The sequence below is a fragment of the Marmota marmota genome, unplaced genomic scaffold (genome assembly GCF_001458135.2).
Source record: "Marmota marmota marmota unplaced genomic scaffold, marMar, whole genome shotgun sequence".
NCBI lineage: Eukaryota > Metazoa > Chordata > Mammalia > Rodentia > Sciuridae > Marmota > Marmota marmota.
Window position 1 is genome coordinate 46,124,330 of NW_025999977.1, and position 24,769 is coordinate 46,149,098.

At 37.8% G+C, this 24,769-nt stretch overlaps 1 protein-coding gene across 1 annotated transcript; it reads left to right on the forward strand.

Annotated features, from left to right (window-relative positions):
* Positions 1-1,068: 1,068 nt before the first annotated feature.
* Laptm4a (lysosomal protein transmembrane 4 alpha) lies at positions 1,069-14,992 on the forward strand. Its single transcript, XM_048804959.1, has 6 exons — positions 1,069-1,368; positions 10,362-10,463; positions 10,565-10,687; positions 12,641-12,736; positions 13,274-13,372; positions 14,372-14,992. The coding sequence occupies exons 1-6, from the start codon at positions 1,234-1,236 to the stop codon at positions 14,444-14,446; spliced, it is 630 nt and encodes a 209-aa protein (XP_048660916.1). The 5' UTR covers positions 1,069-1,233; the 3' UTR covers positions 14,447-14,992.
* Positions 14,993-24,769: the final 9,777 nt, after the last annotated feature.

Consider the following 24,769-nt stretch of genomic DNA (forward strand, 5'->3'; position numbering starts at 1 on the left):
GATTAGTAGTGGCGGCTACACATTGTACATTATTACTTTTGTTTTCAAAGTAAAAATCACGAGTCTCATACAAATGCAAAACGACACGTCAAAGTTTTATTTGCTCCTTAGCGAGGTTCCAGGAAGGTGTTAGAACTGGATCTCAGGAGAATTTAAAGTACTCACCTATACTGTTTAAAGGGGAATGGGAAATGAATGTATAAATTGATGCTAAATGGCTTTTTCCAAAGATGGGTAAGATTCAATATTAAGTCCAGTAAACAAGTCTTAAATGTATAGAGCACAAAGAATGGTATATGCCCCATATAATCAGAATACTTGGATGGATGTGTGAGACTATGGCTGGGTTTTCTTTGAAGACACAGGTAACCTATAATCTTTTGATCCATTTCAATGTTTCACATTTTTTAAAAAAAGATCACTCTTAATAGTAAAAACCCAGCAGCTAAGCAGTTCTTCCACTTTATCTTGCTTTCGTTTGCTTTAATCTTTTGCTTTTGACAGGGTGGGATGGTATTTCTTTGCTCGCACCAAGGTGGTTTCAGAACGAGCAAGGGCGGGAAGAATTCTAAAACTTTATCCTCCGGGAAGCCCTTAATTTCAGCGAGAGCGCGCAGGGCCGCTCCAGGGTTCCCCACAGGCACCGCCCTCTTCCTGCTCAACAATCGAGCCGCGCGCACAGGTCACGTGAGCGGCCTAGTCCGGTGACAAAGACAACGTGGCAAGGACAACAACGCTCAGAAAAGCTCTTATGCCCACTTTCTGCCATCCATTCCATCGAATTTCTCCCTCCTCTCATTAGATGTTTCTTACCGGTGCTTTCTGAGGGATGGTGAACTACCAGGTTGCCATCAACCCAAACTACCTTAGACTCACAAGGCAGCCCTTGCCCTCACCGACCGCATGCCGCTAAGGCGAGTAGCCCTTCTTATTGGGCGTGAGGTCCTGTCAATCTCCAGGTTTTCCCCAATCGGAGACCCGGTCCATACACCGTTCCTCATTGGCTTACGGGCAGCGGAAGGTGGAAGAACAGCTGATAAGCGAAGGTCGCGCGAGAGTGGCGCTCAGTGCTCAGTGCGCAGGCGCGAAAGACCTGGCAAGGGCCTGGACCAGGGGCGGGCTTGAAGACGCGTCGTTTGCCTTTGGAGACTGTGCCTGAGCTCCCTGGGTTCAACCGCGGGGCGGAAAGCTTTTGTCAGGGACTGGCCAAGAACGCGGCCCGCGAGATACCCGATGGTGTCCATGACTTTCAAGCGGAGCCGCAGCGACCGGTTCTACAGCACCCGGTGCTGCGGCTGTTGCCATGTCCGCACCGGGACGATCATCCTGGGGACCTTGAGAGAGACTTGTCCAAGAGATAGTTCCGTGGCAAGAAGTTGAGGAACGTGGGCTTTGGAGAGACGGGGTTAGGCGGATGGAGGGAGGGGGCTGCTAAATTTCGGTGGGAATTAGGTCATTGTTTTTGTACTTCCGCCATCTGAAAGGCAGTTCCCTCTTCCCTCCGCACCTTGTGCTCCCTGGAATTTAAATATATATATGTGTTGATGGGCCCTTATTTATTTACATATGGTGCTGAGACTCGAATCCAGTGCCTCATATGCAAGGCAAGCACTCTTCCATGAGCTACAACTCCGGCCCCTCCCTGGAATCCCCCCCCCCCCAAAAAAAAGTAGTGATGTGTGCAGCCTCGTTCGACATTTACTAGTCTGATGGGAAAGCAAAAAGCTCCATCTCTAACCCAGTTTCATTTGTGTCCTGGACCGTGATGTAAGCAGAAAGGCTTCTGTTGTGAATTTGTTTGAGAGCTCTTGGCGGTGATACCAGTTTGCCAGGATTTACACTTGATCAGTTTTTCCCTGGTGCAGCCAACCCCTGCCTGCTTTTCTTACCAGATGCTCCCCGTTTTGTGAAACATTTTGTTGAGAGCCTGTTCTATTCTGGCCACAATATGCAGGCATTCTCTGGTTTGCAAGATCTTTATGATTCTGTCATAACCAGATGGGCAATGCTGTTGATTAAGTGGTTCACTAGTAATACTTATGTGATTTCTGACCAGTCTTTCCAGTATCCGTTCATATTAAAGCTATTTGCCTGTGACGTCTAAAAATGTGATTCTGTTTAGGTAGTTTTAAGTTATTACGACTTTACTGATGCTTTGACTAGCATGTTGTCGACTCAGCTACTTTCCCTAATGACTGATTTTGTGTGTGGGTGGAGGAAGTGGTATTGGTGATACTGTGCAGTTTTTGATAATTATGTGAACTGCAAAAAAAGAGAAATTGATCCCAGACTCCTTTTTGCCTTTTTCTGTACTTACTTTCCCACGCAGCGTCTTGAAATCATTAGTAACAGTTTGGGCAAACACCAGATGAAAATCATTTTCAGGCAGGCAGATATTGTTTCTTGGCCCTCAAGGGACTATCTGACCTCCACATTGTTCCTGACTGTCCTGTTGTTTATTTATTTATTTTTTGCAATTTTCTTTAATGTACATTTTAAAAGAAAATAGCAAAACTTGAATGTGTAGGTTTATTTGCTTGTGCTAAGCCTATTTTCATGTTTCTTGTACTTTTGTATTCAGAAAGGTGTGTTATTGGTATTGTATAATTATATCACATTTCATTCAGAAACTGGCTCTTATTTTAACTGATTTGTAATACTGGACATCAAATAGTTAATAACAGTCAGTTAGGTTGTATTTCTAACTTCCTTTTGTTTCTTCTCCAATTTGCTAAGGGGCTGAATCCTTAATTTCTTTTGTTTGTCCTTAAACTCTGTATTCCATTCCCCTAAATGAATAATTCAAACCTTTAGGATTATCTGGTCTCTTACTCTACCCCACCCCCATTACCTCCAGAAAATGACCTGCCCCCCTGCTTAGCAAGAGTCCATCCAACAGCCTGGGACTCTTCCTGCAAACTTCCTGTTGTTTCTCAGATCCTTGCCTCCACTCAAAAGAACAAAGGACTTCTAACTCCTCAAGAAGAAAATAACTGTGGTCCCTATTTCAGCCATCCAAATGTAATTGGCTGTATTTCTTTCCACTCTCTTCCAGGCAGATTTTTTTACACTGTCGACTTTAGCTTATAAAATTGAAAAGAAGAGCAGGATAAAGTAGAAGTTGTAAATAGGAAACTCAAGGTGCAGAGAGTAAAACTTTAGTAAGGGAATTTATTCTTAATAAAATAGGGAGCGAATTTAAATCTGTTCCCCCAGTTGAAGATCTTGTTCCATGCTTTATTTTCACAATTTTTAAAACTTGCCCTAGGTGTTCTTACTTTGCATGGACCTTTTCAGGTTAGTAGCAGTTGTAAACCACTTAAACCAATTGATCTGTCTTGAAGTAATAAAAGATTTATTGACCATTTTCAGTGTGAAAGTTTTGGTAGATACACAGGAGTAAGTCAGGAGCCCTGTGTTATCTTGTGTATTTCTGTTACTTGCTAAATGTTGTCTTGAACACGACATCTGCCCTTAAGATGTTTTTGTTATTTCAAAGCACTTTAGAGCACTTTGTTATTACAAAGGAGAAGGAGATAATGATCAGTGATATCAGATTGTAATCAGATTAAGAACTGGAAAAAGGTAATTGGTGGTTTACTTACAGTACTGCAGGTGACTTTCAAAAGTGTAACTTCAGTACCATAGCCATATAAAGATAATTTCTACCCAGTTGGGTCACAAATAACATTTAGATGTAGTCCCATACCTCTAAACAAAGAGGATTTGTCCAAACTGCATTTTTTTGCCACACTTTACTAAGACTGAAAAAATAAGATGGGGCCTAGTGAGGTAGGATGTCACTTCCTTCCTTTACTACTTTGTCATGGTACCCTTTCTCCCTCCCTAACTCCCTAGCCTCCATGGTAGCTCTTTTTTCATTCCAGGTGAGGCACTATAAGAATATTTATGAATCTTTTCAGTTTACCTGGGCCAAGGCTTTTGAGGTTATGATTCCTTTCAAGCTTTTGGAACTTGAAACTGCAGCCCCCTTCTGCCGCGACTAGAGACTGTCAATGGCTCTGTCTGACCCAGTATCATTGCTTTCTAGCTATAGCTTCTACTAATGTAGTATTAAGGCGACTATAACTCTGTCTACTAAGATATTAATTGTACAGTTTTTGAATAGTTCTGTGGGACATAGAGAAAGCCAGGACCAATTACGTGTGCCAGATGTACTGGTCCTGAAGTGTTAACGTTAAGTGTTTCAGATTTAAAAAGCATGCCTGGCTTAATGCCTGGTTAAGAAGAAATTTCAGAATGAGTGCAAGTTTAAATTCTTGCAGTTCTAAAATTGTTTTTTCTGTTGTTTATTAAATAATTTGAAACCAGATTATTTTAAACAAGTTTCTAATGAGGTATAGGCTCAAATTTTTATTGAATGATTTTAAAAGGGCTTAAAAATCAGCTGCAGAAAGTTTCCTTCTTTACAATTAATAGTATACTACAAGAACATGTTTTGAGAACTTGTAATGTTAAGTCTTGGAATATTAAATCCATTTGTAATGTTAAGTCTTGGGAAGACTTAATATGTAGCTAATTTTTCATGAGCATCTCTGTAAATAATCTAATTTTAGGTACTTGGGAGAGAAGTGAAGACAGATTGCCTCAAGCAGTGTCCTCTCCAGTCCTCACCCAACTCCTCTAAGTAGAGCTTGAAACTAGTGTCTTCCCTTTCACCTGCTGTTTTGTGCTTCAGTGCCATTGAACATGCTCTTTCTTCCCCTGAACTGCTCTTCCCCAAATCGCTTTTTAAAGACTTTATTTAGGAAATTTTCAGACATGCAAAGGTAGAGAAATAGAAGTCTCTGTTTACTTATCACCCACCTCAACTATTGACAACATTTGCTAATTCCAGATAATTTTTTAATGGTTAGCTCAAATATTTTTATGGCAAAACTTTCTGTACTTCCTAGCTAGAGGGGATCTGGTTTCCTCACTGTGTACTTGGCAAAGTTTCTAAATACCTACTGTATATAATTATTAAACATTAGTATGATTATCTTTTTTCTTATTTCTCACATCAGAATAAACAACAACTTTTTTAATATTTTTTTTTTTAGTTGCCAATGAATCTTTTTTTAAAATTATTTATATGTGGTGCTGAGGATCGAACCAAGGGCCTCATACATGTCAGGCAAGTGCTCTACCACTGAGCCAAACTCCAGCCCCACAACAATACTTTTTTGTATACATTAAAATTTTCTTCTTAAGATAGTTTTAGTCTCTATTAAATAGCACTTCTTTGCTTAGTTTTGTAGACTGTTCTCCTAGAGGTGCTCTCTGCCTGTAAAACCCTTATCATGGTGCTCTGAAGCAGTATATTGTTTAAAATAATGATTTTTTTTAAAGTACCCCATTCTCCAGGATATATCATATGTTGGGCCACAAATCAAGTCCCAACAAATTTTTAAAAAGTAAATCCTATCAAAAAACTTTCCCTGAATGTCTTCTCTGATTTAAGGTGGGGGTGTGACTCAAATTGGGGTAGGGAGGAAGCGCATAAGAAGAAGATTATCACTAAATAGGGAAGAGAGGTGGGAGGGAAAGGGAGGGAGAAGGGGAATTGCACGGAAGATGGAAGGAGACCCTCATCATTATACAGAACACATGTATGACAAAGTGAGGAAAAAAAAGAAGTATGTCACATTAGATTGAGTAGAGAGAAGTGCTGGGAGGGGAGGGGAAGGGGGGAAAGGAAGGACAGCAGAATAAAATAGACATTATTATTGCTGTATGTATATAAGTGACCGAATGACCAATGTGATTCTGCTACCTGTACACTCAGAAAAATGAGAAATTATACCCCATCTGATTCAAATGTATGATATGTTAAGATCATTGTACTGTCATGTGTAACTAATTAAAACAAAATTAAAAAAAAAAAACCTTTCCTATTGACAGTCCATAAAACTAGAGATAATAATAGGAGGAACAATGGAAGTCATGAGAATTAAACACCATTCTCCTGGAACAACCTGGGTGTGAGGAAATGAAAACATTTCTTAACAAATGAAAATGGAAACTACCAAAACCTATGGAATGCAGCAAAAGCAGTGCTGAGAGGTACATTTATAGCAGTAAATGCTTATATCAAGATAGTAGGACATTCTCAAAAAAGCTAACGTTACCTCTCAAGGAACTAGAAAAACAAGAACAAACTAAACCCAAAGCCAGTAGAAAAAGAGAATAGTAAAGATCAGAGAAGAAATAGAGACAAAAACAGACCAAAAAAAGGAGTTGATTTTTTTGAAAAGGTAAACAAAATTGGCAAAGCCTTAGTTAGTCTAAGAAAAAAAAGACTCAATCAGAGATGAAAAGGGAAACATTACAATTGATATTACAAAAATACAAAGGATCACAAGAGACTCTTACAACTGTATGCCAATTGGAAAACCTAGAAATGAATAATTTTTTGAACATATGACCTACCAAAGTTGAACCATGAAAATAGAGCTTGAAGAGATGATTAACAATTAATGACATTAAATCAGTAATAAGAAGACTCAACAAAGTCTAGGACCTGTATAGTTCCACTGCTGAATTTTGTAGAATGCTTGAAGAAGAATTAATACCAATTCTTTGCAAATTATTTTAGAAAATTGAAAGGAATTCTGCCAAACTCAGTCTACATGGTCAGTATCACCTTGATCAAAATGAGATAGAGATGCTCACAAAAAAACTACAGAGTGTGTTCTTGATAAACATTGCAAAAATTCTTAACAAAACACAAACCAAATTCATCAGCACATTAAAAGATAATTAATTCACTGTGATCAAGTGGATTCATCCTACAGATGCAAGAATGGTTCAGCATGCAGATAGATCAGTTAAGTGTGATATATCAACAGAATCAAGGACAAAACCCGTAATGAGTGTTTTAATAGATACAGAAACATTTGATAAAATTCATTATCTTTTCATTATAAAAAATTCAACAAATTAGGTATAGGAGGAAAATACCTCAACATAGTGAGGGCCACATGTGATAAACCAACAGCTAATACATGCTGGATGGTAAGATCTGCAGCCAGATGGGGATGCCTGCTTTAATCCTTTAGTTCAGTGAAGTAGGAAGAGTCTTAGCTAGAGCAGTCAAGTAAGAGAAAGGAATAAAGAACATACAAATTGGGAAGGAGGAAGTCAAATTGTCCCTGTTTGCAGATGACAGAGTCATATATGTAGAAAATCATAAATACCTTGAGAAAACTTTTTAGAATTAAATTAAAGCTTCATGATATAAATCAATTTAGAAAAATCAGTAGCTACACAAAACAAAAAGCCAAGGTGAAAGACCTCAACAGTGAAAACTATAAGATGCTGATGGAAGAAATTGAAGAGAAAACAAATAGAAAGACTCCCTGTGTTTATGAAGAATTAGTATTGTTAAAATGTCCAAACTGCTAAAGCCATTACAGATTTAATGCAACCCTTATTAAAATAATGTCATCTTTCGCTGAAATGGAAAAATCCTAAAATTTACATGGAACTACAAAAGATCATATAGCAGTCTTGAGCAAAAATGAACAAAGCTGGAGGCATGATACTACTCAACTTCAAAATATACTTCAAAGCAGTAGTAACCAAAACATCGTGGTACTGTATAAAAATAGAAACAGACTGATAGAACAGAATAAAAACCCCCAAATAAGTGCACACACTTAACAGCCAAGTGATTTTTAACCAATGAGCTAAGAACACATCTGGGTAACACAACCTTCAATAAATGATACTAGGAAAACTGGATGTCCACATATGAAAGAATAAGATTACACCCCTAACTCTCACCATGAACCAACAAACAGAAAAACCCTTAAAATGGATTAGAGGCTTAAATGTAAAACCCGAAACTATAAAAGTACTAGAAGAAAATACGGGAAAACACAGACAGTCTGGACAATGCTTTGGACAAGAATGTAATCAGGCAACAAAAGAAAAACAAATGGAATTACATCAAATAAAAACTACAAAAAGAAATATCAACAGAGTGAAGAGACAGCATTCAGAATGGAGAAAATAATTGCAAACTGATAAGAGATTTAATANGTTGTTCCCTGCTTTTCTCCCAAACATCTCATGTTCTTAGGGTCACACTTTGCATCTGGGGGGCTTCCTGACCACTTTATTCCACCTCCTTTTATTTTTCTCCTTGTCCCTATCACTAATAATCTATATGCTTTTACTATTCGATTTTTCAATCGGGTTTTTTTTTTTTTTTTTTTTTTTAGAGAGAGAATTTTAATATTTATTTTCTAGTTTTCAGCGGACACAACATCTTTGTTTGTATGTGGTGCTGAGGATCGAACCCGGGCCGCACGCATGCCAGGCGAGCGCGCTACCGCTTGAGCCACATCCCCAGCCCCATCAATGGTTTTTTAAAAAGTGATTCTTCTTAGATTAAATTCTTTAATTGTTTTGTCAACTGTGGTAGGAGAAATAATAAGAACATATTATAAATAGTCCTTTTTGGCATTTATTTTTTCCCAATAGTCTGTTTTTATTTGAAAACCCAAAAGAACAGTAAAAAATTTCAGCTATTTTTTATAATTTCAAAATTTTACTCTAGGTCATAAAATTTTAATTAACCTGCCAATGTCATCATTTACTCTGGCATGTATGTTTCTCTAAAAATGACACCTAGAAAAGGGATTTAATGTTTATTGAAATGCTTACTGGGCTATATCTGTAAAGTCGTGGGTTTACCGCATATTGCGTGAATATTCTAACTGCTTTAAAGGAAATCAGATGGCATTCATTATTATATTTTTGTTGATTATAATTGTACTAAAGCTCCCATTTTTAAGAGAATAAAAATTTATAGTTCTTAGTTGTATGATAGTTTTTGTTTCTTTGGATGGCTTTTCCACAAACCCAATAAATTACTGATCATTGACTTGATGACCAATTTTAAATAATGATTTTTGTGATTATTTCTACTCAGCTAAACAGGATTGGCAGTCAGTATATACAAATCACTTTCACAACATATGCAAGCTCTTTTTCAAATATGCATCTAACCTCATCCACTTTTGCTTTGGAAATGTGTTAGCTACGGGGAGAACCTGAATGTCATAGTGGTTGGAATCCTGAAGTTTTTGTTTAACCCTTATGTTTTGTTTGTTTTATTAATTCACAAGTACTGGAGTGTCTGTCATTGCAGGCATTAGATGCCTTGTTATTTATTAATCCAGTGAAGGATTCTGAACATCATTGTTTCAGAACTTCAGAAATCAAAATAAGCATGCAGTTTCCCATAACAGATTCTTAAAAATGGATTATTTGAATTCTAAACTTCGAAGTTTGTTAATACCAATATCCTGTTGAACTTCACATTTTGTTTATAACTGAATTCTTATAAGTGACATTCTGTGTCCCACAGCAGAAAAGTCCCTTAAATCCTTAGTATTCTGCTATTCAATATTCCTCAAGAAAAGATAAGAGATCTGATATTTAGTGCCAAATACTGAGGATGTTTGTACTGCTCAGTGGTGAGATTACACACACACACACACACACACACACATATATATATATATGTATCCAGTGATATGAAAATTTAGTAGTAATTTTAATCATCATTACTAATGTCCTTCAGTTTCTTAATATCTCTCTGTAGTTACAAAATTAATTATAGATGTGTGCCAGAAAAATAAAAAAATCAAGTGTGGTTTGAGTCCTTTCTGAAAAAATTAGTGAACGTGGGAGAGGGAGGGTTGGAACAGTCTGGAGAAAGAATTGAGGCACCAAGAAGAAAATAGATCTGCATGTACAGAGAAGCCAGAGTGCAGGAGTAATGAATTTAAATGTTTGGGAGGAGGAATTAATGGAAAACTGAATTTCAGGTGACATTTTACCTGAGGCAAGAGGTAGCAGCTGTAGTTTTCTGTTTAATACAGCAAATACCAGGTTTTCCTTCCAGTTAAACCCTATTCATGTCATAAGACCAAACTTACGTCATTTCTTTCATATGTTTTCATGATTCTCGAGGCCAAGCTCATCATTGCTGCTTCTGGTACAGCACTTGCCATGTTGTATTGTATTTTCCTGTTTACACATCTTCAGATTTTTGAACTTGTAAAGGCATAGACACCTGTCTTCCTAGCAGACCACGTAGTTCTTGTGCACCCTAAACAAATATTAGAGATTATTGCAGCAATTAACAAATAAGAGCTTGAATGAGTTTCTCAAGATTCATTTTTTAATTCTGAGACTTAGGTGTGTTTTGTTGTTTTCCTGTCTTGCTTGGCCCTTGATCTTTTCATAGCTAATTTTGAAAATATTTACATTTTAACCCTTTGGCTAACTGTAAAACGTTTTGTTTTTTTAATTAAGTATTTTGTTTTGTTGTATAAGTAGCTTAATTGATATTTGTTTTTGTTTTCTTAGATAATGCCTGTGTCCTTTTTGCCGTCTCTGTTCTTATGTTTATCATCAGTTCAATGCTGGTATATGGAGCAATTTCTGTAAGTATGCCGTCTTTTCAGCTTTTAGAGTTTGAACTTTACTGAATCTGCTTAGTTATTTCATACATTTGCTAAAAATCTGTGCTCATTTTCTTCTGCAGTATCAAGTGGGTTGGCTGATTCCATTCTTCTGTTATCGGCTTTTTGACTTTGTTCTCAGTTGCCTGGTTGCTATCAGTTCTCTCACTTATTTGCCAAGAATCAAAGAATATCTGGATCAATTAGTAAGTGTGTGTTAATTAAACTATTTTTTTTATTTTAAGTAAAATATTTTAATTGCTATTCTGAGATATCCTTAGGTTCTGTTTTTAAGTACCCCCATGTTTTTTCAAGTGTCTTAAAGTATTATGTTAAAACCTGATAAGATGAAAATACAGTTCAGTATTGCAAATTCTTAAAGGTGGGTCATGCGGAAGAAGTAATTCAGTGGTTTTTTTTTTTTAACTATATACTACAGGTATAATAATTTGACCGTATTTGGTGCTCATTAAATGATGGTGTTTTGTCTTTATAGACATTCATAGCAAACAGCTGAGTGCCTATGATGTTCTTAGCCCTATGCCAGACACCATTGGTGAATGGTGTGAACACAAAGTTGACTTCCCTCACTTTAGGGAACATACGATATGTTTGGGGTAAGATATATGAAGATGTTGTCTGGGATAATGAATTAGAGCTGTCACACAGTCACAATAAGAACTTAGATTAATGCTATATAGTGGGGCAGGTAACACTGGGCTGAAGTAGCCAAGTAGGACTTTCCTGAAAGAGTTTTGAAAGGAGGTGTGGAGTCCAGAGAGATGATGAAAATGTTTTAGAGAAATATGAGTCCTTGAGGCAAGAAGGAACATGATACAGTCAAGGAACTGAGAGATGGCCATGGTGGCCGGCACACAGATGGCAGGTGAGAAAGCAGCAGATGTTGAAGCAGAAGAGAGTAGCTGAGGACAAGGCCTGTGGCTTGATCACCTGTAGTTAGAAGCTTCTTAAGAACTGTTCTCTGGTCATGTCATCTCTGGCTTAAAAAATCACAAGTGGGGCCCCTGCCTTTTAGTCTAACAACCTTAGCATAACCTTCTCCCACGCACTGGCTACATTCAATACATGCAAAGGTACAAAATGAATTTGCTCTTCCTTTTATCCACCATTTCCCCACCTCTATTTGATTCACTTAATCTCATGTACTGCCTTTGTTGGCCAGCTTATAAATCCTGACTTCTTCTTTTCTAATGCTTTCTCCCCACACTTAGCTCATTGCTTTGCTCACAGCCAAGGTTGAGTATTTGAATGAATATAGCTGATCCTTCTCAGTAGAACATAGTATGTCTACAGTAAATTGTATAGTTGTGCCTGGCTCTTTGACCTGTGGAGTGCCTTCTTTTTGCCTGATGAAGAGTTGAGACAAACTGCTTTCAGAAAAGTTATTTTCTCCAGGACTAACTGCCTAATGGAGTTAGGTATATCTTTACTGACCTAGGGACAAATCCTGGGTTCCATATAGGAGGTTGTATTCTACCAAATACCAGCAAGATGGTGTTTTGTCTTTATAGGCATTTATAGTTTTTAGCTATAAAAACAAATTCCACACCTCCTTTCAAAACTCTTTCAGGAAAGTCTTACTTAGCCACTTCAGCCCAGTGTCACCTGCCCCACTATACAGTATCAGTCTAAGTTCTTATTGTGACTGTGTGACAGCTTTAATTCATTATCCCAGACAACATCTTCATATTACTTTATAGAAAGTTAGGAGAAAATAAGCTTAGTTTGGACTATTTAAGGAATATTCTGGATATTTAAACAAGTGTATTTTAAAGTAATTAAAGATAATGGGACTTAAAAGCACAGCTTTAATTCATTATCCCTGTTGAAGCCTGTTTATAAGGTTTTATTAGACTATCACTTCTGACTTTGGTGCCTTTTATTTTATCTTATTTGGTACTGGGGATTGAACCCAGCACTGAGCCACATCCTGAATTTTTTATTTAGAGACAGTAATCCTGAATTACTCAGGGACTTGCTGGGTTGCTGAGACTGAGATCCTCCCACCTTAGCCTCCCAAGCCATGCATCACCACACCCAGCTTTTGTTTGTTTTCTTAAAATGCTCCCTAGATTATTACAGAGTCCAGGTGCCCTGACTGAATTGTAAATTGCTTGTGTATGTCTGTTTTTTAATAGCCTGATTTTCCCTACAAAGATGACCTCTTGGCATTGGACTCCAGCTGCCTGCTATTCATTGTTCTTGTGTTCTTTGTGGTATTTATCATTTTTAAGGTAAGTTGCTAAATCTGTAGGTAGCTGGTGAGACTTAACACTGCCTATTATAACCTTTTCATTGCCTTATCTCCTCAGAGGACACAGTAGCTTGAGGACTTAATGGTGACAATGTTTAAAAGTAGTAGAGGTAGCTTCCAGAAGCATCCTCTGTCTTGTTGCCAGAGAAGGGTTGAAAGTGTCAAGATAATTCCACAAGTGAAGAAACTTTTCTGTTTTTGAAAGTGGTTCATGATTTGTATTGGAAATCTGTTACAATTTCCAGCATTCACAACCTCAGAATTTCCTTTGCAACACAGGGGTTAATAGACCTAAGTTGAAACCCCAACTCTAGTTTCTTTAGGAAACTTCTGACATTTAAATGAGGACCAGGAGTTGAAAAGGGCCTGTCTGGTGCTAGATTCTGATGGAGAACATGGTGGGACAGTGTTGGATGTCACCTGCATTTAAAAGCCATGTCACCACACCCAGCTTTTGTTTGTATTCTTAAAATGTAATCTGTTGAGTTTCTGGTAAATTTTGTCTCTATCTTTTCAGGCTTATCTAATTAACTGTGTTTGGAACTGCTACAAATATATCAACAACAGAAATGTGCCAGAGATTGCTGTGTACCCTGCCTTTGAAGCACCTCCACAGGTTAACTGCTGTTTCTTATGTTAAAATAATGCTAGCCGTTATTAATGGTTCCAAAAGAACGTGAAGTTTAACTTTCTTTTCTGTGCCATGACTCTGGTTTGGGGCATGAATAGCTTAAATTCCATAGGATTTAGCATTTCCCAGTTGGAATCCTGGGTACACAGGCTAGACAGTCCCTACACTGCCCATTGTGTCCAGTTGTCTGTTAAGTTTATTCATTAGTGGTCCCCGTAAGTGCTGTGTTTGTGGGCGGCATAAGATAGAAACAACTGTGCTAAGCTCGTTTAGCCTGTGGGGCTTCTGTGGATGGATTAGAATACTGTTAACTGAAATTTACATTGTTAAAAAAAAAAAAAAAACCCTGTGATCCAAGGAGGAGCTAATCTGTCTATGGGGCAATGACTGGTGGGTTCTGGAGTCTGTTGAGGAGGACTGTGTCTCAGAGCCCTCTAATTGCTACCAAACTATCTTTCCAGATTTTCAACACAAGGTTAGAATGCCACCTCCCTATAAAGATATGCCTGGCACCCTAGAGGATATGGTGGAGGTTCATGCTCCTTTGACTACAAACAGATTCTGATGAAACAGACTCCAGCGTCTTACTGGAGGCTTCCTATAGTGTGGTTCAGTGGGGCCCTGTCACCCAAATCCTCAATTCCTGAGATGTCATTGGCACTGATTCTTTATTGGAACAAGGGGAGAGCAGGGACAACTACTGCCTGTCAAGAAATCCTTGTTGCCTCAGAGTTGGTCAGAATCAGTTAAAATTCTTGTTGTTTCCAGCCTTAATCCATCATGTCTAGCAAACATAGGTCAGATCTCAGTTGCGTGGAAAGTTGCCTGTTTTTCAGGCATCTCTATTCCTGGGAATTGTTGAGCTAACAGTTTCTTCTGCTCTTCTCTGTAGGTTTGTGTACCTTTATTAGGAGATAGTATGAAAGCTGAAAATCATTTCAGAAAGAATTTCAAGTTTCATGTAGTTTTTTTCTGTCTTTTTAGTATGTTTTGCCAACCTACGAAATGGCAGTGAAGATGCCTGAGAAGGAACCACCGCCTCCTTACTTACCTGCCTGAAGACGCTCTGCCTCTGTCAATAAATCCTATACCAGCTTCTTGTCTTGTTTATTTTACAGAGTGCTGCATTACAGGGCTCTTCAAACTTGTTTGATATAAAATACATTGTCTTTTGTCTAAGCATTTATTTTCAAACACTAAGAAGCTTTTTGGACATTCATTAAGTCTTTTTGTTTTTTGTTAAGACTATTACAATTTAATACTTTTCAAAGACAATCTAGCATAAAAAGAACAAAGTGCCATTGTATGCCTTTAACTGGGGGTGGGGAGGGAGTATTCTCCACATATTTTCTTTTTTAACTTTGCACTTTCTTTATATAATGGTTTGTATCTTGGTTATTTGCTGCCCTGGATAATTTCAGGAAGATTGAATTCAGTATTCAGGATGAGTGAATTGGGTATAAGATCTGAAGTTTTCAGCTAGCTGTAAAAACAGGAAAGATATATAACATTTGACTGGACTGTGGAAGATGATGATTGCATGTTTCTAATTTGTATGTTTCCATCTTTGTGATAAGATGCTTTAATAAATCTCTTAAATATTTACTATTGTCCTTTTTCAAAACTTTTTTTGTAGATAAAATCCAAATTTTCTGTTACAATATACAGTCATACTTGAGCTTAATGACAGATACATTCTTAGAAGTGATTAGGGAGGTGATTTCCTTGTATGAACATCAGAGTGTGCTCCCACAAACCTTGGTGGTATAGGCCAGTCACTCAGTGTGCCTCTTGATTACAGTCAAGATACAAAGCTGCTGTCAGCATAAATTTTTTGAAAGTAGGAATACATTCTAAAATAACAAGTGTAGTAAATACATAAACCAGTAATCTAGTCATTATCAAGGGTTATTGTACATAATTGTGCTATTTTACATGATTGGCAAATTGGTGGATTTGTTTACATCAGCATTGGCTGCAGACGAATGCACACTGCATTGCCCTGGATGTTCCAAGAGCTACAGCATGTTACCAGGTGATCGTTTTTCACTTCCATTCGAATCTTACGAGACGATGGTAATATATGTAGTCTGCTTGAAAGAAGCATGTGGTGTGTGACTGTACTCAGACTCCTGTAATGTATGGATACAAAGCTAGGCTTATTTTGGAAGCATTTTTAATCCAATAGTGGAGGACTACTGCTTGAAGTTAAAGTGAAGATATTTCTTGAATCAGGCCAGAAATATCTAACGTTGATGGTTTGCTAAAAAAATGTGATTACTGTACCAACCGGTGGTTTTGTGTTATAATCCTTTCACTAGGTGATGAATTACTTCAAGAAGAATAATTCAAATTAAAATACATCAGTTGATTGATCAGATCAGAGGGAAACCAATAAGTCTAGACATCCAATGAATAAACCTAGAGATCTGATGGTGTAGTGCAAGGACTATAGTTTATATATACGTGAATTTCTAAGTGGGTATTCTCTTACCACAACACAGATAGCCATAGAAAGTGATGGAGTAGTAATCACTTTGTTATGTATATGAAAAGAGCATGTTGCACATCTTGAATGTATACAGCTTTTAAAGAGGTTGGGGAACCAAAGAGAAAGCAAACTGCAATTTATGGGTACCACAGTTTAAATTTTGCCCTGGAAACCTTTCATCTTGCTAAGAATCCAGCAGTAGTGACTTTATACACACCATATGAACACATGGAGAAGTGCACATCTTTGAAAGGGAGAGTAGAATTGTAAACTCAATACCAAACAGAAAACCAGCTTATTTTAGAAAGGAAATATCTGGGAATATACCCAGTTTCCCATAGTGCAAGACCTTTTTCTGATATCTATAGTGGTAGAATATTTAAGAATCAAGGATGAGTCTTCTGCTGGACTCACTTGTATCTGCATAAAAACTGAAATGGAAGCCTCATATGAGATCTACCAAATTTTTGTAGTGATTAAATTCTGTGTTAAGGACCACACTAAGCAATAAATAAATGTTAGCTACGGTTTAGATATGAGTTGTCCCCCAAAAGTTCCAAGTGTGAATGCAAAAAATCTTAGAATGGAAATGATTGGGTAGTTTTTAACTAATCAGTGCATTAATCCCTGTTAGGGATTAACTGGATGATAATTGAGTGAGATAGGATGTGGCTGGAGGAGGTGGGTCCCTGGGGGCATGACTTTGGGTATATTTTCTCCTTGTAGAGTGGAGGAACTCTCACTCTGCTTCCTGGGTGCCTTGTTCCCAGTTGCTATCATCTGCCACACACTTTGGCCATGATGTTATTCCTCACTGCTGACCCAGAGCAATGGAGTTGGCCATCTCTGGACTGAGATCTCTGAAACCATGAGCCCCCAAATAAACTTTCCCCCTTCTAATTGTTCTTTTCAAGTCTTTTGGTTACAGCAGCAAAAAAGGCTGACTCAAACAGTAGTCAAACTCCTGCTAGAGTTTTGTTAGTGGTGAGAGTATATTAAATATCTGAATATATGCTGTTGGTAGAAATGCAAAGTGGTACAGCAGCTATGAGAAAAGTGGGGAGATTCCTCAAAAAATTAACAACAGAATGACCATATGATCCAGCAATCCCACTTCTGGATGTTACACCAAAACAGTTGAAATCAGTATCCCAAATAGAGAAGGACTCCCAATTTATCACAGCACCATTCACAGTAACCGACATGGAAATAACCAGTGAAAGCAAAGTGTTTATTGATAGGTGAATCAATAAAGTAAAGGTAGTATATACATAAAGTGCGATACTATTCAGCCCTTAAAAAAAAGTTCTGTAATATAACACGAATGAATCTTGAAGATATTATGGTTAAGTGAAAAAAGGCAGAGATAAATATTGCATGATTCCACTTACAAGTGGTATCTGAAATAGATTTACAAAATTCAAGAGTGAAATGTTGGCTTCCAGGGGCTTGTGGGAGAGGGCAATGATGGGTAGTTACTAATCAGTGGACATAAAGTTTTGATTAAGATGAATAAGGCAATTAATTTATAGTACATAGTCAATGGTAATGTACAATTAGAAATCTGTTAGAGCAGATCTCATGAAGTGTTCTTAATGCAATAAAGTAAAATTTAAACAACATAGATATATCTATGTGCACATATATGGCTTTCAAGACATTTTACTGTTCACATGTCTTTTCCGTCCATTTCATTTCTTCTACAGCTCTTTTACCCACATCCTCTTTTTGTTTCCATCCTATCCTGTGTCCTGGCTTGGGCCCTCTTGCCTCACTTTCTCAACTTTCACTTACTGATAAAAATGTGGTTTTAAACTCTACAGAAAAGTTGCAAGTGTGTCCACCCTGTCACCTCAAGAGTCCTAAGAAGTCTATGTTCCCAAATTTGAGCTCACCAGCACGCACCTTCTCCCAGGCATCGTTGGCAATGTAATGTAATGGAGAATGTGGCCTCAAGGATATCTAGTTTAGTGTCCAATATCCACTTCACAATTCTCTATAATCTGGAGCAAAAGTTTAATTCAAGCAATGTATTTGGAGCATGTGTTTTGTTCCAAGTGCAAGAAATGTTGTATAGAAAAAACACTAAAAAGAGAAAGACCCCTGATCTCATTTTAGCAGAGGGAGACAGATGATTGGTGGGGTTGGGCAAGGTGTCGTTTTAAACACCACCAAAAGGCCTTATTAAAGGGACATGCAAGACCTGAAGGAGATGAAGGGAGAAATCCTGGGCAGAGGACCTGTGGGAGCATGCTTGGTGTGTTCAGAAACAGTGAGTTTGAATAATGTGAGGAAGGTGGGAGTTGAGCTCAGAGAGGCATTGGGTTGGGCTTTGTATGACATTGCTGTGACTGTGTTATTCTTTAGTGGAATGGCGTGGAATGGCAAGGAAGTTAACAGGAGGATCCTAAACAGGTAAGAATCCTGAAATGACTTATAGTACTTTCTCTCTGAATCTGTTTTCTTATCTGAAAAATGTTAGGTAAAACCTAACAGAGTTGTAAATAATGAGTGTTATAACTCAAGTGCATAGAGTCCCTGGTATGGTGTATATAGCACATAACCAAAACTCAGTAGGTATTTATGTATTTAGTGGTGCTGTGGATTGAACCCAGAGCTACTTATATGCCGGCAAGCATCCTACCACTGAGCTACATCTCCAGCTCCCCCAAACCAGTAGATACTATAAGGTAGATTGTATAGAGAAGCTGTTGAGATAGCAGATGTTGGATACTGACAAACTTGGTTTTAAATCTCAGGTCTACCCAGTGACTGTACATGGCCAAATTACTTCTATGCACAATGACTCCATAAGATGAGAGAGACAGTGTGTAAAGTGCTTAGCAAAATGGCAGATGTAGTGAGTACCAAAAAGAATGCATCTATGTATATATTGAAATGTTAAGAAATTATTGCTTAAAAGTAGTTTCTGGCAAATTAGGCAAATTCTGTAAATTGGGCATTCTCTCCTTTGATAATTTGGCAGACAGGCTTTCAGTGAATTAGCTTTTGGAGAATGATTCTTTAGTGAATTGGCCTGTTTCCTCATCTCTTAGTTACTCTAGAACCTAGGATGCATCTTCATTACAGTTCATAGTACATCAGGTTCCTGGTTCCCTGGTGGTGAGCAACTTGGAGCCAGCATCTCCTTCTTTCTCTCTTTTCCAGCCACAACACTTAGCACAGTGACCACACAAAGCTGAGAGGAGAAGGAAATAAATGTTCACTGAATGAAAGAATTTGCCTCTACAAACTAAGCACTGTGGTTAAATCATTTTCAATATAAATTAGGAATAACCAGCACTTTTACTATCCTCACATTTAAAGTTCTTGCACTATGAAACCAAGAATCCATTCATGGATAAATTGTGTTTTTTTCCCTCTGTTTGGTGTTGCAGTAATCCCTCTGTTTTCCCACTTTGACAAATTTGTTCAGTTTTAATGGAACTGACTTTGGTGACTCTAATTGTTCCAATGTGCATTGTAGGCAAAGGATAGGTATGACATTTTCAGGACTTTGTTTTTCTTCTTTCAAAGAAGGAATGTGCCCAAGAGTGAACTGGAAGAACTATACCTTTGCTTTCCTGAGGTTGCTGTGTTCCTTGGAATAGTCATGATTTTGGCTATGATCAAATAATTTAAAATCAAGATGAATGCTGCCCAAAAGTGTGAAATTCCAGCACAGGGATGGTGGAATGAGCCCAAGGTCTGGAGTCAGAAGACTGAAATTCAGTTCTTGTCTTCAGCAGGCTACTTACTCTTTAACCCTGTGAAATTTATCTGGGACTTGAGCTTCGGTTGTTGCATTTGTAAAATCAGGAAGATGCAATTCCCTGATTGATGTGCCTCTTTTAGTTGTTTTTAGGATCAAGTGAGGTAACCGACATGGAAGGTTGGCAAGCTATAAATCACTGTGCAAATATTATCATGAGGTGTGTGAGAGCAAGCCATGCCTAGAGGAAGGGCTGAGAAGAAGAAAAGTATTTGACCTGGAAACCAGAGAAAGAGTCGCTTTGTTCCTCATCTGTTAGAAAGGAGCTTTGTATCTGTCATCATTCAGTTAGGTGGCATCGAACACCTGATTTATATTCCTGGCCTTCTCACCAATTATAACTTTTACAAGTAACCCAAATTTCAAGTGAGATTGCAGATTCTTTCTCTGAAGACTCTGATCTGTGACTCTTATTTTAGGTTAAGCAGTTAATTCTCTTGTAAAGTGAGGAATATTTTTTTTAAAATGACATATGTACTCATTTAAGGACCATTTCCAGTGCTTTTCATTCCTTTATGTAGATTTGTGGTCCCATCTGGTAGCATTTTTCTTCTGTCAGAGAGACTTCCTTTAAACTTTTTTACTGTGTGGTACTGCTAGGATGAATTCTTTTGGCTTTTATATGTCTGACATGTCTTTATTTGACCTTTGTTTTAAAAAGATATTTTTTCAGGTTATAGAATTCTAGGGTCAACATTTTTTTTTCCCTCCAGGCTTGCATGAATTGTTTCTATGAGACATTTGCTGTCACTCTTTATTGGACTTCTTTTTCCTTCAGGCAATTTTAAATACTTTTATAGCATTGATTTTGAATAATTTGTCTATGATGTTCCTTAAGGCAGGCAGGCTTTTTTTTTTTGCTTTGCTTTTTTCATGTGCTTTCTTGTGCTTTGGGTTCACTGATATTCTTAGATCTGTAGGTTTGTAAATTTCATCATGTTTGGAAATTCTTTTTATTTATTTATTTATTTATTTATTTATTTATTTTTAGTTCTCGGCGGACACAACATCTTTGTTGGTATGTGGTGCTGAGGATCGAACCCGGGCCGCACGCATGCCAGGCGAGCGCGCTACCGCTTGAGCCACATCCCCAGCCCCCTGGAAATTCTTTAAAGCCATTATTTCTTCAAATAAATAATTCCTTTGTCTTCTTCTCTTTCTCCTTTGGGGGTCCTGTTTGGCAGGAAAGAGAAGAATAAACTTTCTATGAGGAGGTTATTTGAGATAAACCTTGAGATTTGAACTAGTGGAGATGTGGACAGAAGTTGGCGTTTTATTTGATATAAGGGAAACAAGAGAGGAAGAAGGATGTCAAGATTTGTTTCCTGCCTGAGTGGCCAGGAGAATAATGACAAAAATAGGGAATAAAAAAGAGATAGTTCATTGAAAAGAAGATGTTGAGTTTGTTCTTAGATATGATTAAGCTGGAGGTACCTATGTGACCTTCAAGGGAAAATCCAAAAGGCACAGCTACAGATGTAGCTGTATTGCTCAGGAGCAGGGTTGGGACAAGATTTAGAAATTAGCAGTTCACAGGTGGTAGCTGAAACTGCACTAATAGAGGAAATTGCTAACATAGATGGTACACAGGGATCAGAGAAGACCTAGTCATTCAGACCTACTTCTAGCAAGTTCTTCTAGGGAAATAGGAATTCACAATGATTTAAAAAAGGAGTCATCAAAGCACTGTTTATAATTAAAAACAAGGTGAAACTAAATGTCCCACAATAGAGAATTGGTTAAATAAAAAGGAATATGAAATAGAATATGTATTACAACTATTAAAATACTATATTAGAAGAATATTTAAATGCAGTAATTTTCATTATACATTAAGTATGGGAAGCAAGTTATAAGACCAAAATAAATATGTGAACATATAAGCAAAGACCAGATAATATTACGTAGCTTACATTTGGGTGGTAGTATATCATTCGTCTCTCTGTTTTTTAATTTTTGCTTATCTGCCTTTTCTAATCTTTTGTGTGTGTGTGTGTGTGTGCGCGCGCACGTGTGCACACACTTAAACACTGAGCCACATCCCCAGTCCCCCCCAACACACCTTTTTTTACTTTAATTTTTTTTTTTTTTTTTTTAATTTTCAGACAGGGTCTCAGTAAGTTGCTGAGGCTGGCTTTGAACTTGCAATACTCCTGCCTCAGCCTCCCAAGCAGCTGGATCATAGGCATGTGCCCACTGCATCTAGTTCATTTTCTAAATTTTCTACAGAGTATATATTACTTTTACACTAAGGGAAAAAAATTGATTATAATTTTTCAAAAGCTGATCTATAGAAAAGCCTGTGGATTTCCACACTGTGTGAAGTGTGGAAAAAAGGAAGTACTACAGTAGGTGGACAGTTACTATAGAATCAGGACTTCAACAGCCAGGCTTTGGCACCTGCCAAAGCACAGTGGTCTGACTCTCCCAATAGGCCTTAGGATTCTTTGATTTTACTCATTAAGGCACTTAGGTGTGTACTTTCCCCGGGAATGGGAAGAGGGTGGGGTGGGGGCAGGAAGTGAGGCAGAGAGGACTGGGTTAAGAAGTGACAGCTCTGAAGAGAAGGAGGGAGAAGGTGGACACTCCCTGGCCCCCTCAGAACCACAGATCCAGCCCTTCAGCAAGGCCTGTTTGCAGGCAGCATCACACTCTGTCCTAGCTAAGTGGCCATTTCTAACACCTGTGCTTACATCTAGGCCTGTTCCCAAGACCAGCTAGGGCAGCCCCCAACAAAAATGCCCTCAGTGTGGCAGTTGCCTCCAGAGATTGTTCAACACAGATTCCTGGACCAAGACCCAACCACGTGAACCAGAATATCTGAAGAGAGGACTTAGGAATCTGCCCTTGAGAAAGCCTCCTAGGGTCTCTCACACTGTTTCATGAGCACTGCATTGGAGCATGCCTACAATGGGCCTCCTTCCTCTTAGGCTTCCTTTGCAGAGTTGAGAACACAGGCTTCTATTGGGAGATTCTGTAAATTACACAACTAAATGTGTTTGTCACAAATCAGTAAGACCAGGATATGGAGAAAACACATCTTTAGATAAGAACATGGACTTGTCTGTGTCCTGGAAGATTCTGGAGCCAGGAGCCAAGTACACAACTTGGAGGCAGGAAAGAGTGGCTTTCAGAAGTGACAGCTTCTTGGAAGAGAACATCAGGGTTGTTTGCTGTTCAGCTTAAACTGAGAGCTCATGCAGCTGCCCCACTCCCAGGAGGCCAGGTGACAAGAGCAAAGAATCAGTCCTCTGAGCTTAGGAACCCCAGGGTGCTTCGGAAGAGTTGGACAATGAAGTAAAGCCCTGGCACAGTGAACTGTTGCCCTCTGTGGCACGGCATGTTACTTCTCTACCTTGGTGCTCTTTCCAGCACACCCATCATGAGACCCCGATAAAGCCACAGAAAAAGAATGTTTACACAGGATGAAATTGTCACCAGGGAAAAACTTGAACCCTTCAGCTTCATTTATTTTTAGTCCACTTAAAAACTACTAATATTGGAGGTCACCTAGCTGGGAAATACATTATTAGTTTCCCACTAGATCACACCTCTGATATGGGAGTTAGGATCACCATGTGCTAGGTTACTTTTCAGGGACTCTAAGACTGCTTTTGCTGAAGAACACATACTCTTCACGTGGGCTGGCAGATGTCTGATGGGTGATGAATGGGATCTCTCTTTTCATATTATGTTTTTACCATTACTGCCTGAACTTTTGGGTCAGATTCCACTCATCTCTGAATGTAGACATGTTGATTACATTGGAGCTGGTGTGTGGTTTCTTCAACGCTACCCTTGTACTCTTTCAGCAGTGAAAGCACCCCAAGCACCCAAAGTTCTTCACACTAACATGATTCCAGATTGAACTAGAAGGTCAGGATGATAGCTCCAGTTACATGAGTAACTCAATGGTCCCCAGAACAAATTTTCCATGATTTACTGGTAGTCTGGGTCATTTGCAAGAACAAATATATTTTGGAACCATGGCCTTGACCAATGGAAAATTATAAGACTGTAGCCCACCACAGCACATAATTAAGGTTTGAATCTCCTTTTGTTCAGTTTTTTTTAAATCTCTTTTTCAGTTTTTTTGAATCTCTTTTTGTTCCCTTGATCACTGCTATCTCTCTCCAACTGAAACCCCAATTACCTCAGAGAGAAAGTACAGGAAATTAAAGATCACTTCAAAAAAGACAGAGATTCTGAAAAAAATCAAGCAGAAATCCTCAAAATGAAGAAATCAATAAACCACATTAAAAATTCAATGAAAAGCATCACCAAGAGACTAGACCACTTGAAAGAGAGTTTCATGCAATGAAGAAAAAAATACATAATCTTGAAAATAAGGTTAACCATTGAGAAAAGACATTAAGAGACCATGAACAGAAATTCCAAGAAATATGGGATAAACTGAAAAGAACAAATTTAAGATTTATTGGGATACATGAAGGCCCAGAGAGACAAATCAAAGGAATGCATGATCTTTTCAATGAAATATATCAGAAAATTTCTCAAACCTAAAGAACAAAATAAAAAATTAGATATGGGAGGATTACAGGAACCTAAATATACAAAATTACAACAGATCCACACCAAGGCACAATATTATGCAAATACCTAACATACAGAGTGAAGATAGAATTTTAAAGGCTGCCAGAGAAAAATAAAAAGTCACATTTAGAAGGAAACCAAACCAGATCTCAGATGATTTCTCAATCCAGACCTTCAAAGTTAAGAGGTCTTAGAATAATATATTCCAAGCTCTGAAAGAAAATGTATGCCACCCAAGAATACAATAACCAGAAAAATTAAGCTTCAGAATTGAAGATGAAATAAAAACCTTCCATGATAAACAAAAGTTAAAAGAATTCACAACTAGAAAGCTTGCACTATAATACTCAATAAAATATTTCATGAAAAAGAAATAAAAAATAAAAGTAAAAACAAATAAAGGGAGAAACTACACTAAAACAATAGTCAATCAAAGGAGAAAATAATTCAAATTGAAAACCAGAAATAAATAAAAATGACAGGGAATAAAAATCATATTTCAATAATAACACTGAATGTAAATGGCTTAAATTCATCAATCAAAAGACATAGACTGGAAGATTGG

Coding starts and splice junctions, on each gene's coding strand:
- Laptm4a (XM_048804959.1), top strand. CDS start 1,234: ATGGTGTCCATGACTTTCAAGCGGAGCCGCAGCGACCGGTTCTACAGC. Junction 10,688..12,640: donor AAGAATATCTGGATCAATTA/GTAAGTGTGTGT, acceptor GTTTTTTAATAG/CCTGATTTTCCCTACAAAGA. Junction 12,737..13,273: donor TGGTATTTATCATTTTTAAG/GTAAGTTGCTAA, acceptor CTATCTTTTCAG/GCTTATCTAATTAACTGTGT.